This window comes from Falco peregrinus, chromosome 6 (genome assembly GCF_023634155.1).
Source record: "Falco peregrinus isolate bFalPer1 chromosome 6, bFalPer1.pri, whole genome shotgun sequence".
Lineage (NCBI taxonomy): Eukaryota > Metazoa > Chordata > Aves > Falconiformes > Falconidae > Falco > Falco peregrinus.
Genome location: NC_073726.1, coordinates 69,011,456 through 69,029,336, shown reverse-complemented (window position 1 = coordinate 69,029,336; position 17,881 = coordinate 69,011,456). Strand labels below are relative to the sequence as shown.

General features: G+C 38.4%; 1 protein-coding gene across 1 annotated transcript in view; it reads right to left on the bottom strand.

Moving 5' to 3' along the window:
• Window positions 1-17,881, bottom strand: part of WNK1 (WNK lysine deficient protein kinase 1) — a 104,854-nt gene that overhangs the window by 62,007 nt on the left and 24,966 nt on the right. The window contains 3 exon segments of the mRNA XM_055808139.1: window positions 749-906; window positions 2,998-3,218; window positions 7,942-8,114. Of these exon segments, the coding sequence (XP_055664114.1) occupies window positions 749-906; window positions 2,998-3,218; window positions 7,942-8,114 (552 nt within the window).

Genomic DNA, 17,881 nt, shown 5'->3' with positions numbered 1-17,881 from the left:
AACATTGTTTTAGCGATCATGAAGTACATTTAGCCACAACCATTCTGAGCATTCCCAGTACTACAGTTCTACAGTTTCCACTTAGTCTAGTCAGATGGGCAAACTGAAATCTCTCTCTTGCCTTCTCAGCCTTATTTGGTTTCACTTCCAATGCCTCCACCACCACACTTACCAACACTTTTCAGAGTGGAATACCTTCCTGCTATTGATCAAGTATTTCCACTGCATAATTGTAAGAAGTGCACCCAACACAGCAGCCCAGGGCCATCTGGAATTCAGTAAACTGTTACCTTAAAATTGCTCTAGGTAACAATTTATTATTTGCCTTGGCAGGCAGCTAAGCCAAAGCGCTCTGAATTTGTGATCCAGCTTTATTTCAGAGAACAAAGTTACCAACTAATCTTCAAGATTAATACTTCCACCATCCCCCCAGTGGCTTAGAAAACAATCTGTTACCATTCTAATGTGTTTTGTTGTTTGGGTTTTTTTTTTTTTAAACCCTATGCAATACCTTCTTAGATACTGAAAGAAGAGTATGAACACATGCAAAATGTTATTTACATTCACATAGTTTACAGGCTACTCACTGCTTGGTAAGTTGAACCATCCTATAACTTTACACCCCTCCTCCAAAATCCTCTAATCAGCTTCTCTTCCCCTCACCACCCACACAATACCATGCTGCTCAGCTGTACTCTTTTGCTGCTAATACTAGTAGCTTCAGAATCAGTAGTGGGGAGGAACTTACACTGGTCACTCGACGGTAGATCTGCGCAGCATTTTGGCACTCAGAATAAGGATACTCAGACGTGGCCATCTCTAGCATACACATCCCAAAAGCATATACATCAACGGATTCATCATATTTCTCCTCATACATCTCGGGGGCCATGAACTCTGGGGTACCTTAAATTAAAAGAACGATTCAGACTCTAAATGTCTCAAAGCGAGCAGAGGCTGCTGGCGTTACTCACCGCAGGGGGAAGCGGATGGGCAGACCTGTGAGACAAGAGAAAGTGGGAGGCAAAAAGAAGAGGGAGGAAACCCTTAGTCACTCTGTTGCATCAACATACTTTGTGAGTCTCCCATTGCAAGGCCTTTATGGAATAAGAACAGCATGAAACAACTGATGCAATTCCTCCTTTATGTCTGTTAGTTAACTGAAATATCAGAACAGACTGGATCAGGCTGCAGTCAAATGGAAGGGAGGGGATAAGAAGAAGAAAACCGTAGACTAGCCATAGGCTGCAAACCAAATACTAAGGAGAGTTAAGTCACTTACCTCTTCTCCCTGTAAGGAAGGAGGCACGTTAAACCTTGTTTCAAAAATTACCTGACTGCCCTCTGCTGCAAAAGAAGTAGTATTGGTAAGAGCCCACAGCTAGTCTCTGACCTGGTGCTCTCCATCTACTTTTTGAAGTAGAAAGGTTCAGGAAAGGCCTTGCAATGAAAAACTCTATTGCAAACAAAAATCTTCATAAAAAAAGGATAAAAAGTAATTTTCTGCAAAGGCCACTCACCACAGCCCTTTTTCTTCATATACTTACCTTCCCACCTGCAGTATATTTATAGGCCTACTGCAGATACAGGCATTAGTGAGGGACATCCTACAGTCAAAAATACTCAGAAATACAGAGAGATTGAGTTACAGGCATAGAGCGTGAGATTCAACAAGTCCCATTTAAATAGTGCGCAGAAAGTTATTGCCCAGAGAAGCATCACAGCGTCCCCCCTGTAACCAAAGGGACTTCACTGTATGAAATTTACTTAAAGCCAGAGGTGCAAGTTTGCTTTTTGTAAATTTAAGCACAGAATTACTTCCTGCAGACACCAGATTCAAGTTTACAGACCATTCTATAGCCACATTGTTTGTTTTCACCACACTAAATCAAAAAAAGATAATGTAATTGCAGTCTTTTATCCAAAGGCTAACCATTAACAGATAGCTAGATATGAAGTGATAATTTTCCAATGGAGAAGACTAGTATGCTTAAGAAAAATGTTTGGTGGTTTTGTTTGTGGTGGTTTGGGGTTGGTTTTTTTTTGGTTTTGGGGTTTTTTGTTTGGTTGGGTTTTTTTTTTGTTTACACTGTAAACTTTTCTTTCCTATTAATACTCTGGTTAAGCAGGAAATATTTCATCAACAGCTTGCAAGACAATTTACAGGTATACACCATTGATCTCATCCAGGAATCTAACACAGGACTGTTGAGTAATACTGCCTTTTAACAAACTCTAAAGACCAAGAATGAGAGCAACTTCATTCCCTGCAGTCTATTCACCCAACTATAAAAACAAAGCTGATAAGACCAACTCTTTCAAGAATTCACAATAAAGACTATACTAGTTCCATTAAGACAATTTCTGGAAAAGGTTTTTAGTGGATACACAAGAACAGAGTCAGTGTAAGGCAATACTTCCTCAACACATCCTCCCAACTTGCAGAAATCCACATTCTATAGACTCCCCAAGTAAGGCATTATACCACAGTCTAACTGCGATATATCTCTCTATATTGACTTTTTAATGTACCTTAGTTTCTGATTGCTCACAAAGTCTAAGAGATTTAATATTTAACACTGGTGACAACAACAAAGGTGGCTGTATAATTAATGCTACACTAAATATCAAAATTTTGTTTGGTCACCAAAATACATTTGTACATTACTGAAGAAGTATCATAATAAAGCTTGAGATTTTATGTAGTCAAGAGTGGTTTTATCAGCAATGTTGCACTAAACTGTCAGGCAGGGCAATGAACCTCTGTTCCAAAGTACTTAATGTTAATATACAAATACCAAAAACACAACCAAAATTTCAACATGTAATCTTATCAAGGATGACAGAATGACCTCAACAGTCAAGAAAAAAAGCCTACATATTTTCAGGCTTTGACCATGCACCTTTGAAAATGTATTTTCAAGAATAGCTCTTAGAAGACTCAAGTTCCCAAACAGATAGGCTGGCTCACCAGCCTCCAAAACAGGAGAGGCTCACCTATCACACTCTTGGCAAAAGAAGCTCGTTTCAGGGTTGCCAGACCAAGGTCTCCAATCTTGACTGATCCAGTGGGGCCAGTAATGAAGATGTTGTCACATTTTAAGTCTCTATGAATAATGGGAGGAGTACGCGTGTGTAGAAATTGTAAGCCTTTCAGTATCTGACGACACCAGCTTCGTAGTACTTTAATTTTCATCACTTTGAACCTTTTCAAATACCTAATGAAAAAAATAACAGTAGGTTAAACAGGTCTGCTAACAAGTAGTAGATTATGCTGTATCATTTGCTGTTCTCAAGTAAAAAAGCAGTAATTAAAGAGATGCACAAATTTCAACTTCACCTTCTATTTTAAAATCTACCTGTCATTTTAAGACTTCAGAGGAGCTAAAGATGATTCTCCCTCCTAAAACCTACTCCCTTTTTTCTAGCCAGGGGACTATAATGCTGAAAGATAATTATGAAATGCTTTATCTATAGCTAAGAATTTATCTGCATACAAAATAATCCTATGGTAATTAGGCAGTTGGCTTGCTTAGTTTCAAGGCACTGCTTCCCTGACAAAGAGTTAGAGGCTTATGTATTACAATTCTTTTATCTATTCATTTATTATGTTTTCTTCTCTTTTATCCTGAACCTGCTTAAATAGTTAGCACCTTTTCCTTGATTAAATATAACTAGGTAGGAAGGTAGGGCACCAGAGCCAAAACATCAATAACCACCACCTAAATACAGAGTTCTGCAAACTGTGTGAGAGCTCTGAATTCATTATACCTTAGTTATCAGTATTAGTCAAAGCACTCTGATCAAGTTTTCCAGGTTACACTTCAAATCTGCTTCAAGTTTACTTGTTGAGTTGTCAAGCAAATTAGAAATTCTCAAGAGATCACTTCCCTGGTGCAGGCAGGACAAGGCTTGATAACCTGGATCTGGCTGGTACTACTCACTACTTCAAAACTATGGACAAATAATTGATAATAAGTCAGTATCCTTTTGCAGGCAGAATGTGACCCAATCTTAATAGTTCTAACATTACTGCTTTTTAAAATCCCATGCCAGAAGAATCAAATTTCATACCAAAAGTATTTTCCAGTGCTTGTGACCTAAGATTATGATCTTACTCTACTCCATAACTTCAACAGATTAAAGATAGCACAAGATGAATAGCCTATGACAGTATTCAAGTGCTTTCCAGCAGTGTATTCTGACAACCTCTCTTTGGGTAAAACAATTTGAGGTGAAGAGTTGTTGTTTCCTTCCCTTTGAAAAAGAATGGGCTAAAATACATTTGGAGAAAGGAACTAGCACGCTGTGTAGAACAAGAACTTTATTCTTATTCACTCTGTTGCCAGAGTCTCATATAAGGACCAGTTTCATGCTACTTCAAGACTGGTAGTAAATTCTGTGACCAGTATGGAGTCTAGCAACTACAATCTTAAAACAAAACCAAGTCATGTTCAATTATTCCATGGTAGTGTTCAGTCTCTTCTCATATCCACTTAGGAGAAAAAGTCTTGATGAAATCACTTGAATCAACGCCAACATAAAAAATGCAGTATATTAATCCCTTTTGCTTTAATTTCTCCAGTTCAAAAGAAGATCTGGAAAATCAAGTTGCTAGCAATAATCCTACTGGTGAAAACATCTGTAAAAGCAATCGGGACCCAGCTCCAGAGGAAAATTAAGTCTCAAAACAGAATGTAAAGACAGGCAGGGAAAAAGCCAAGCCAATGAAGGAGACTAACTGAAGGAAGTTCTGAATCACATCAGCTACCACTTGAATTCTCACTATTGACACAACCCTCATTCATGTCTCTTGAGCCTGTTCCAAAGATCACATGGCAGGGGCACTTCAGTTCAGCATTTGGAATCCCTAATTACATTCTTGGTTTCAAATATGCTAGTCTACTGCCAGCTTCTCACTGTTAAAGGATCTGGGTCCAACCATCACCCAGCATCCTGCAGTGTTGCTGTCATTTTTCCATAACACTTATGAACAAAGTCACATGTCGCTTAAGGCAGAAACCATTTTAAAATGGAATTGTATATAAATACAAAAAAATACACAAACCACCCTATTAGCCAGTATGTTTTCAGCTTTCCTAGTATCGTAGGATAATTCAAGCTTTAAGAGACCTCAGGAGGTTTCTAATCTAAGTTTCTGGCCAAGGTAGGGTCAGCCATGAACTGAGTTACAGTTCCTCTGGGCTGTATCCAGCTAGGTTTCTACTATCTCCAAGGATGAAGCCTGCATAACATCTCTGAGCAACCTGTTCCACTGCCTATCACCACTGAAACAGCTTCTCCTTCCATCATTCTTAACCTTTTGTTTCAATTTATGCCTGTTGCCTCTAATCCTCTCACCATGAACCACTGCGAAGAGCCCGACTCCCTCATATGCCCTGGAAGGCTGCTGTTAGGTCCCCCCAAAGTGAGACATCATCTTCAGGATGACCAAGTCCAGTTGCCTCGGCTCCTTCTCACAGAGCAGGTACTCCAGCACCTGACTATCTTTGTGACCCTCCACTGAAACTGCTCCTGCTTAATCAGCATCACTCTTGTCTATTTTACAGGGTAGTAGTGAATTTAAAAAAAAGGTATTTGATCCTTCTACAGAATACAAGCAAAGATAAGAACACAAAATCTCCTAATATTTAGCTTCAATGAAGAGAGAGAAACAGGAACTAGAGTTTGGCTTTCTGTTTCAAGGTTGTTGTTTGGGTTTTTTTGTTTTGTTTGGGTATTACTTTTTTCAAGCAGGAAGGCTGCTGACCTATAGCATCTCAGCTTGAGGAGCTATAGGAAACCCAACTAAGCTAGTGGAATAGTTAAAAAGGTATGTGTCCTACCAGATAGCTGACATATTCATTTAAAGTGTATTTGGAACACACAAGACAACAGCCTTAGGCAAAACTAATGGCTGAGACCTAGGTCAGAGTAAATTGCTGTCTTTATTAATCATGTAATTAAGACTTAAAATAGACAAGTCCATCCCCCCCCAATATTTTAATTCCATGATAGTATACGATATCAGAAAGTAGTTTATTTCTTTACAACAATGAAGTTGTAAAACTTTTCCAGTGGTATGCAGAAGTTCAGGGACTTCTCTTCATGCAAAATTAAGAGATTTGCCCAGACAGCATTTGAAACAAACGAGTCTACAACATTTTAACATTGTGCATATATAAACTAAATGTAAACAAATATGAAAAAACATGAAGAAAATTTAAAGATATCACCACTTTTAACTTTTTTTTTTTTACATCAAGTGACAACAATGTCTATGTCCCAAGTCTCCAAGAAAGGAATGTATCACCTGTATTAAATGCAGGTAATGTAAACATACTGAAAACACATATGGAAGTAATACTCAGTCAGGCAAATATCATAATCAAACAGTGTGCAGCATAGATCTAGGAATACAACACAGGTACATGAAATAATAACATTAAATTTTGCACAACGGAAATTTCCCATATAGTTTACCTGTCCAGTCTCAAGTGAAGTGGAGAAGAATAACCTAAATCATAACACAAATAATACAAGGGGGGGGGGGGGGTGTGTGTGTGTGTGTGGAAATCCACTCAGAAGCCCACAGTTTAGAAGATCTTCAATTAAGCTGCCTATTAGTTCTTTATGGATAAAATAAAAAACCTTCATACTTCAGAGTACAAGTTAATCCTACAGCCAGCAAATCTGTTATTTCTTTCTACCAACACTATAACTGTCTATTATTACTTTATCATCTTGCTTATTCCACCACACAAACTCAAAAACTAAAATTTGTGAGAGGGAGGAAAAGAGTAACAAAGGAAGATAACAGTAAAATCTAACACTACATATTCTAGCATAAAATTAGGGAACCTTAAAGGCATCCGTACAAAGCTGTAACGCCTTTATTACTGCTTTGAAAACAGCACATGAAGCAACAGGTACATTATTTTGTCTGAAATACCTTAACAACCTCAGAAAAGTCTTCCGTGAACATATAGCTTAAAAAAAAAAAGTGGCCATATCTTTAGCCCTGCAGTTCAAAAGACAAACACTTCGCTGTAATTACAGCCCAGACTCCTCAAGAGCCATTTTTACCTTCTTTAAGTATGCCCATTTGTGGCTATTAATAATCATCATTCACAGGCTACTTTAACTAAATAGACTGCAAATTCTTTCCAGCTCCTACAGCCTGTTTAAACATTTAGGGTTTGAATGCCTCTCCAAAACTTAAATGGGCACCGCATTAAGACAAGGACCCACAATCCCTGAATTTCAAATGCTGGTAGTTTTATTTCCAGTAGATTAACGATGACTGGGTGCTTGCAACAGGTTTCTGCAGTGCAAGGCAAAGGCGGGATTTCAATGTAACTCCCCCCAGGCTCCACACACCACCAGAGGGACCTCGCAGCAGTTTCATGTGCTGGTGTCTACTGTTAAGCCTGGCTTAAACATAGACCTAGTTTCACTTAACTACTTCACAGGTTGAAACTGCTCCCACCTGCATACTTTCAGATTTTTGCTAGGTACTACTTCATGAAGTTTCATTTGTACTGTAGTAACACCCAAAACCTCCCGAAAGAAGTGAATTAATTCATGCTTTGAACTTTACAAACCAGCTCCTGCTAAATGGAAAGCAGCTGGAGAGGAAAATGAAAAATTCCGAGAAGCAAAAATAGAGTATTGTCTTTCTGAGCTCTCAAAATCTGCAACTTTTCTGTATGTGCTTACTAGGACATCACAAGGAAGAATCTGACAAGCTTGCTAACTTAAAGGATGTTTTACCATACCCTGCAGTGCTAGTAAGGCTCTCTTTAAAGAGAAATTTCCCTTCAGAAAGTCTAGCCCTCAGCAAAAGGGCTCTGTTCTTATCTATTCTGAAATAAGATCTATTTCTAGTGCTCTGATTTTGTGCTGATTTTTATATGCTTTGACATGCCTCAATTTACTTACGTTTTCAGTGTTCCTGATGTCATGAGCTCTGTCACAAGAACAATACATTTTTTTCCTTTGACTGTAGACTCCCAGGAATCGTAGAACCTGACAATATTGGGATGCTGAAGCCCTTTCAGCATCCCAGCTTCCTCTTTAAATCTTTGTCGCTCTGACTTGGACAGCTTCCGATCCTAATGAAAAAGAAAAGGTACATAAGAAAGCTTTGCTTTATTTCTTATTCGGAGGAGCAGCAACTTGAAAAACAGCTGGGTACAGTCAGCAAACAAGTAAGAATGAGCAGTCTTAAACATCATTCTGGTTTGCAATTACCCTTAAATACTCTATTTAAAAGACAGTCTATTACAGTCTTTATCATATTTTTCTCCTTACAATCCGATTGCTCTCAGAAGCAAGAATTGCAAGTCTTACCTTCCTGTTCCCTCCCCCCCCTACTCTAACACATTTGGTCATTGCCTGACTTGAGGTGGAAGGAGAACATAATGTCCTCAAACATTCAAGTGTCCAAGAGCAAACAAAATTGGATCATTGATTATGTTGTACATAATCTTGTCTGTTACCAGTGGTCAGGATTTTATACACATAGGAATAAAGATTATTAACACTCAGAGCATAAAACCTCTTAACATATAGTATGTACTTATTGCTGTAGAACAGTAATTGAATTGAGTTTTCTTTGATTAAAGGCATAACCTCTGACTGAGCAAGTTTCCTGTAATCTCGCATCAAGGAAAACAAAAACGTAACTCACACTAGACAGAAAGCAATCCTTAGGCCAGCCACAGATCATGAAAAAAGATTCCTGGACAATACCTTGGTATTATCTACCAACATCCAGCTATCAGATATCACCACTACTCTGAGTGGCTATTACCGGAATAAGCTGCACATCTCCAGAGAAAACTGTCTCCTTGTGGCATTCACTGTTCTCAGCTCACCAGTGCCTTACCAACACACCCGTCACACCAGTCAGATGGATCGACTGGCACAACTTGGATCCACAAGCAGTTTATATTAAAAAAACATTTCCAGATATACTTAAAGCCCAGAATTTTAGAATCATTGTTTCTAACAGTTACTTAGGAATAACCAGTAACCTTTGTCAAGCTTGAGCAAAAATTTTAAGTCACTTGATTTCATGCTTCTTTTTCAATTAAAAAGGAGGCAGTAAAAACATGCAGGGTTTACTTAATACTGTTCATAACCTCCTATTGTCCTCCAGGCATTAACTCCTCTTTCTGTTTACAAGTAATGTTTTCTCAATACGATTCAGCCACGCTAGTATCTAAGCCATCTGACAGTCACTTAAATCATTGACTTAAGAGGGTCACAGTATCTTCAAGCATGGAAAAAAATTAATTTCCAGATGAAGCTCCAATTTTCAGAAGTGTAAGAGTCTTCCAGGTGAAAGTTTGAAAACAGGTTTGAAATTACCTCAGGGATCAGTACCTTACCAGTGCCTATGAATATCAAACATACATACTTTCACAGTTCTTAGGAAGATGCCAAATTCTTAAGCCTCACAAGTTTATAGAGCTCAAAAGCATTCAATTCCACAACTATTTCACTCTGCAGGAATTAGTACTACCAACTCTTCTCACTCCTTTATAGGCATGCTTGCAGAAACCGAATTTCAATGTAACATTTTCATAAATCCACAAACATTTAAGTATTCACATCTGCTTAGGTGCTGGGGTTTCCTTAATATGGAAGTAGTACTTCCATTTGAGCTATCTTACCCATCCAACAGCTTTCCTCTCATTGCAATTAACAGGGCAGCCAAAGTTCTGTTCCAAACCAGTTAATACTGACTGTTACAAACAGCTGTGATACAGAAAAGCAGTGAGCTGCAATAGGTACATCAGTCAACAGACCATACACACGTGCTTCTAAAACACTGAATGCTTCACACAATACAAAAATCACAACAATCATTCTTACAGCAAAATAAATCATTCTTCTCAGCCTCTGCTGAGATTCTTGTTCCACAGTATCCACATTTCAAAACTGGTAGATGCAATTATTATATATAGTAATTACAGAAACAAGGCTGCAACAATTACTTTTAAATCACATTTAAATTTAGCTATGTAATATGAACACCTGCATTCATTTTTGTCCGAAATACCTAATTTTATACATACGTTTGGATTAAATTTCCTTTATTTTGTGCAGTCTAAAAAGTTACCTACCACAAACAGTACTAACCAGTTTTAGACTGCACTTGACATTAAATTCTCATCTTAATCTATGGAAATCTCATCTCCCTTAATGGCCTTATTCAGTTTTCCCCACCACCATACCACCAGCCCCAAACAGAAACTAACCGTGCTAATCACTTCTATCAATGAACAGACTCTTAATGGGCATGCATATGCATGTTTTGACTCATTCCTCTTCCTGGTCACATCAATGGTAGAATTGAGTTCCTGCATAATATATCTGTGATGTTTAAAAGGGACACTCAACACTTCAGTGCTGATATTAAAAAAAACAAAAAACAATACACAAGACAGGGACAACATACTAATAATTCAACACTTCTTTTAAAGTCACAGTGCCCTAATGATCTGGGACAAGTCTGGACACAAACACAGGCCAACAAATTTCACCCAGGGCAGACAGCTCTGTTTTTGCAACCAAGGAAATATCACACCCTTTGGTAGCGTACTGCAGCAGCAAAAGTGAACATTAAACAGAGCTGTAGGAAAGAGAGAGGCCACTTGTTTTGTAATAGTAGAGATTCATACTACCTTTAACTACCCTCATTTCCTTGCATACACAACTCATACACTCATCCATAACAGGGTTTTTATATTCTTTCCTGAAAGGAAAACTAACACTAGGTAACAGGAAAGGGTAAATATACTTTTAAGAAAAACCACAACCCTAGCATTCAGAGAAAAAATTACATCTCATGTACAATTATACCAACAAAATGAAACTGCATACACAATAGGTGGTTACACTTTTACAAACTATATTCTAACGCAACCTGCAAACAGCCTACAAACTAAAAGAGATTTAAAAAATGACAATACACTTTTAAAATTTGAGTGTTACATACACCAGAGCCTTAAAGCATATTAGACAGCAAGATCTTCCAGACTGCACCTAGATGGACTAGAACAAAGCCCATCCCAAATACTACATTTTGGCTTCCTTTGAGCTGTTAGTATGGGCAAATGTGACCATCTTTCTTGTAAAAAAAAAAAAGGCAATTTAAGCAGCTGCAACTACTAAACTACTGTGATAAGCAAAAAAAATAAGTAATAGAGTACCATATGTAATTTGGGAGAATGAGAAATGGTGTTACCAGCCACGGAGGTATGAATACTTGGGGAAAGGCAGGCGAATGTGAACATCTTGGTATCCCATGAAATACACACACACACACACAGTTGCTGTACAGCAGAGCTGTAGCAGAGAGAAAGAAGTCATCATCACATTAATGAGAATTTAAAAGAGCATTGCTGAAGAATTTGGGAGGGGGGTAGCTTTCACAGTTCTCTGTTATAAGTGTATACTCCAAGAGACTCAAGAGCCCAGGTGTGTCTTTCTAATGAGACAGCTACCTTGGGGCAATACTCAGATTCCACTGTGGCCTTTGACCAGGAGTCTGCAGGAAATGCAAAACCCTCAGCATTCCCTCTACCTCTAAAGAGGTAGCAATAAGTTTGTGGCATATTCAAAATAAGAATTCCACTCAATTAAATCATTTCAAGGATGATTCAAGTAAGTAGATCCATTCCCTGCAGCCTTCTTCTTGTAACTCATGAACTAAATAGGTATATAGATGGATCATTTCTGTATGTATTTGCTGGTTTTACCTGGAAGCAAAACTTTTCCTCTGAGTTTTTGCAACTTAACATTCCAATATCACAAAGTATTAGACTGGTTAAACAAATGTAATGTTTTCTTTGAATTTTATTTTATTTTTTTTTTTTAAATCAAACAGCCAGAAACCAAACAATAGAAAGACACAAGATGCTTTTCTATAATCCTGGGAAACTTAAGTATTTTATAAAGTAGTGACAACTTTAAGAAGAGTTAATAACATACAGCTTGATATGCTATCCCTCAAAGACCAATTTGTTTTGAAATTCCTACTAATTTAAAAAAAAATGGACACCCTCTCTCCTCCCTCAGCTGTTGGTTTTTGTTTTGTTTTTTTTTTACCATAAGGAAGCAGCCTTAGGCAGACAACACAAAGTCCTAAATCTAGAAGTTAGCAAATCAAATTCTTCTATCCCAGTTAACACATGCTGAGCTGATATAGCCCAAATAATTAAAAATATACAAAGCTGTCAAACTGTAGGAGAGCTTGCTTCCTAAAATGGATTTAACCATAAGATGGCCAGCATTGTTCTTCCTGAAACGATAGCTTCCCCAGAGGACTTTAGTGCCACATCCCAGTCACTGGGCTGCCCTTCGAACAAACTGAAACAGATGCATCAAGCCCACTCCGTTCATTTTATTCATTCCTTTCCACCTACATTAAATTGTTTTGACAAGCCAGGACAAACAGCGAGGCTTCCCAGCACATGACCTGCGGGTCTGCAGTGCCAGGGGCCTGAATGGAGACAGGCAGCAAATGAAACAATTGTTCAGCTCAGAATGATTCAGTAAGCTTTTCTTGCCCGTTTCCATTTATCAATGTACTTACCCTCTGATTTCTTTTGGTTGGGAAAGAGCTATCAGAGGGTTTTACATTATTTAATATAAAAAAAGGGATCTTGCTCATTCATGATAGAACAGGTATAGGCTTACTCTTTCACTAGGTACTTAATTTACAGGAGCATTAATTACACACAGAACTGTTACTATCCCCTTTCTATTCATGTACCTAGGTACCTTACATAAATGCAAAAAAACCCAACCCAAAACCAAAACAACCCCCCACCCCCTGGATCAGCTATTGTACCAAGCCACAGAAAAAAAAAGCTCATCAGCAAAATAATGCCTGCAGTCCTTTGGGTTTTTTTCCTCCAACCAAAGCTTATTATCTACTCAGCATCCTTAATAAGGAAAGCAAATACATTTCTGGCACTTAAATTAAGCTCAAATTTCAAGAGGGTCACTCACATAGCCGTTGAGCCTACTGAGTAATTTTTCATACCTTTTCATTTCTGACTTTCCACAGCCCTTCCGAGTTCTGTCCTATTAATATGGTGTCAAGTAATCACACATCTGCAAAGCACATCACACTACTCAAGTGGTCGCAGAGCCTGGCTCAGACACCTGAAGCTGCAGGAGAGCCATCTCAGCAAGGCATCGTACACTGCTCAGGCTGTTTGGGTCTGCTCTCCATTCAGACTGAGCTTAACTAAGGCTCTCACCTCCACTGTCCATTTTTACTAACGGACACCAAATGGCCTGAGCTAAGCTTTAGGACAATTTAACTGGCATTAGATTGATGTAGTTATGCAGAAGAGACACACCGCAAGACTGCACGCTCTCAAACACATGCTACAGGATACCAAGAAAGCAGATAACAAGAGAAGCACTCTACATGGAAGGAATTAGATCTGCTAACTCACACTATACATCCTCAAAGGTGATTTTCTGTTTCTTGATCTCAAGTACAGTTAACATCGCGAAAACGCCAGGGAACCTCTATGCACAACAGAAAAAACCCTAAACCGGAAATCTTCCTGTAATTTCCATCTTCTACAAGTAAGTAGAATCACAGGTGACAGGCCAACTTTAAACTGCAATATTTTTTTTAAATCAGCTCAATATGGGCTGCAACACAACTTAGAGCTGTTCCCTCTTCCACAATATTAGAAAGATCATCAATAAAAAGGGAACAAAGACTGAGCACTTTACATGCTACAGACAGGTTTTCCTAGCTTTCTACATATCCTACTGCTCAATCCAGAAATTCTACATAGCTATATTGCAGGGACAGTTAGTGGCTTATGGTTTTGGTTTTTTAAACTGCACTAGAGCGACACTATGTAGCTTTATCCAAAGAGATGCACTAGAAAGCACACTAGAAAAATTAGGAGCAGTGAACTGCCTTCAAGCAGTGTGATCTGAAAACGTACAGCCATGACAGACTTCAAAGTGCTGTTAAAATATAGATAGTCTGAATAATAAACAAGGTAAATTTTCTATCCTTACTGAGGCTGCACCAAGCAACATTTTATCAAGCTTTCCAAATGTCTGAAAATTTGAGGGGAAGACACTGCTGCTCCCAGCCTATTATTCAGAGGAAGAAGTAGTATACAGAAGAGACAAATGTTCTTCTGTGTGCATTTCTGCAGCATATGAGAAAGGCTTTGCAAGCCTTTTAGGCAAGGTTAATGAGGGGTCATCAGAGGAGAAGCTAGCAAGACTGCACTCTGATATTCAGCACTGTTAATGGAACTGAGGCTTTGTGGGCTGCAATGTTCTCATCCTGAAAAAATCTAGCAGTTAAGAAAAAAAGAGCACAGTGACCGTTGAGCTAGATTAACAAAATATCAACAAAGAATCCACTAAGCTTAAAAATCATCCAGTATTACACAGTTGGTACCTACAAATGGAAGTCTCCGTTGCATAAGAACTGCATCTACTTTTACGTGTCAATATATAAACCACTTCAGACGTTCCAGTGTTAAAGACTAGGCAGAGAGAAAAAAAGGGAGAGGGAAGAGACGGTTCAGAATGCATCCCTGTACAGCAACAGACGTGAAAATTGATCAAGGATCTGCACAGATCCTTCCACCATAAACCTTTCTACAAACCACTGAACACAAAAAACTGATCAAATGGAGCTGAACAGCTGCTGTTCCAGAAGTATGCATTCAGGCTAAACAACTCCAGTTCCCTCAGCCACTCCTCATAAGACTTCTAGTCCAGAGCCTTCACCAGCTTTATTGCTCTTCTTTGGATGTGCTCCAGCACCTCAATGTCTGTCTTGTAGTGAGGGGCCCAAAATTTTTCCATCCCTTTCCTCCTCATCTTAGTCTGTAGATGGAAGACAAAGCTCCTGAGGATGAGCAGCAGAATGAAAAGTAATACCAAGTTAATACTTCCTGAAAGTACAATTTCACATCACTGCTTGGCAAGTCTCCACGAGAAAATCAATTTTATATAAGCTACAGACAGTCTTTGTGGAGTATGCAAATAACCTTGAGAAAGGTAACACTAAAGTACAATATAGTCTAACACAATGGAAAAGAGTAGGCTTAAAACATTAATCCATTACACCTTTTAAAGTTCCTGATTAAGGGTAAATATTTTTTTCTAGGCTTCTTCTTATGCAAGGTATTAAAAATACTTTACATTTCAGGTTGATGACTTGTCTAATTTCTTAAATGAAATATTGAGGGATTATTCACATCAGTTGTACAGTTTCCTGGAGAAAAGCATCTACCTATACATTCTCTTCTGTATTTTAATTTCAGTGTACAATAGCAGCACAGCAGAAAATTCATTGGAAGATGCAGGCATTTTGTTAAAAAACACCAAAAAATACAATTGATTCTTCTAATATCTCTTACCATTCACAAATATAAGTGGTGCAGCAAATGTATGCAAGTTTCTTGCTGCTACTCCAAAGGTTAGCATTAGAGAATTAAGTTACACCTATCCTGACAAACATGATACTTGGGTAAACTAATGGCAGCAGGAAAAAAAAAAAAAAAAAAAAAGGGAAGAAGAGGAGGGAAGGGAAAATCTCAGTGATCAGAAGGGGAACAGACAAAAGCCTTCTTCAGACTAAATTCTGACTGATGAAGTCATGGATTCTGACTGAAAGGATGGATACTTCAGTAAGTCTCAGAAAATAAGAAATATGACTTTGTCTTAATAGTGAAGGGGGAGTATCTGCAACTAAAGCCTATGTATGTGACAAAGATCTTAGCACTGCTCCCCATTTTATCCTGCAATTGTTTGTCAGTTTCGAGGAAGCTATGATTCATCACCACAGGGGAAGGGGAGGACAACACCACCAATAATTATATTCCTCTGATGTGGTCACTTCCCACTTTTACATACATAGTAGCACCTGTGCCAGCTGTAGTAGTAGCAGCATTTAAGACACCTGGTGGCAGCAATGTCATAGATTTAACCTACGCTTGAACAGACATCCTCAATAAGTCTCCTGATAACAGAAAAGGCATCAGAACTGAAGTTTGTGCTTGCCTGCAGCAAGTACTAGCATGATTAAACACAACTGACCTGTAACTAGTCACAATTATGCAATTCTTCCAGGTCTTCAGCTAGAAAAAAAGAAAGCTGGCTAAATCCTTAAGTTTTCAGGATCCTATAATTCACGAGAACATTCAGAACAAATCTACTGCTAACGCTGTTACTGCTGTACAGGAAGCAAGCAGTAAGGAGTAACTAGGACAAAGAGAAACAAAGATGCTTAAAAAAAAGGAAGTTCTGAACACCGCATCAAAGATGATCTCACTAAGCTGATGAGATACAAAGCCATCCTGCCCCACTTCCTCACACTGAGGAAATGGCAGAAGTGGGATTAGAAGTGTGTAAGGGGCATGCAAATACAACATGCATTGTAAATACAGCAGCAGAAAAATGCTTTTGTTTCTCTACATGAAAACAGTAGATCAGGATGTTTCCTCTTTATGTAAGGCCATAAGAAATCCTGAAGTACAACTCCCAATGACAAAGTGTAACTTTTGCTGCAGTAGCACTGTGGGATTTTTATTTTCATCAATTCCAAAGATGACTACACTGCTACACTAGTGCACTTCAATATCATATGCAATACTAGATGGAATGCTCATGCTCAGTGCTCACCAGAGGCTGACAGATGCAAGCATACTGCTTAGACTGGGGCAGCCAGCTACACCTCAAGCCCTTCTTGGAAAGGTAATGACAGAGAATAGAACCTGTGCAACTCCAAAAAGGTTATAGAGTAGTCTGTCTACCTGCTTGACAGGCTTCCAAAGAATTCAGCCAGTGTAGATTTTTAGGTTACCACTAAAATTTTTAAGAAACTTGAGTATGATGTACCTGGCAGTAAAGCACCTCACTTCTCCCAGGAGAGAAAAAAAAAAAACAAAAAAAACCCACCAAACATCAGCAATATTGTACCACCTGTAAGTCTCTACTGGATTACTAGCTTGTTTTCCAGAGCTGTATGTGAACATACACATTAATACAAGTCTATACTACCTTTCTCCCCAGTCTCTCACATCAGCACATTCACAGACAAAAACAAGTAGGCCGAACTGAACCAAATTCCACTTCTGCAGAAAACAATGACTAAAACTAATCAGTACATTGCCTAATCCCACAGTTTCCTTGGGGAAACTTGCACTCTTCGGAATACAGCCATGAAAACTACATAGCAGCTTCAGAGTACATTAATAACTATACACTCATACTTTATCTAATTAATTTTAGATTTTCCTTCCCTCTCCACATAACCACTAAGAGAAAAAGTTTTAACAGTAGATATGAAACCTATGGCTTCATCACAGCCTCCTCTGGAATCTCTCAGGTCCTCAGGAATCTGGACTAAGAATGGCAAGCAACTGTTTAGGCTTCAGTCACTTCTATTCTAGGGTTGTTCTAAGCAGCATTTGTGTTTCCTTACACAGAAGTCGGGGGAGGGGGGGGGGGGAAGATGCCTATAAATTTTATTCAATTTATTCATCCTGAAGAGCTGAACATAAGGGACAGTAATCAAAATGGTGGGCTATACAAAAATAACCAGTATTAGAACAGAGAGCTGATCTATTTACTTTCACTTTAAAATTGCTGTTTGATCAATGGAAGATAAATGGATAAATCTGCTGTCTGATACCAGTTTTATTTATTACATACAGCTTATTATAGAACTGAAGTGTTAGCTGAACTGAATTCCTGATGAGCTATTAACCAGCTGGACCATCTTGTCACTTGGCTTAAATGCCTCATTAAAAGTTTTGAAGCTCACATCAACTCTCATTTTGCAGTGAATTGATTGCTTTGTCAGTGA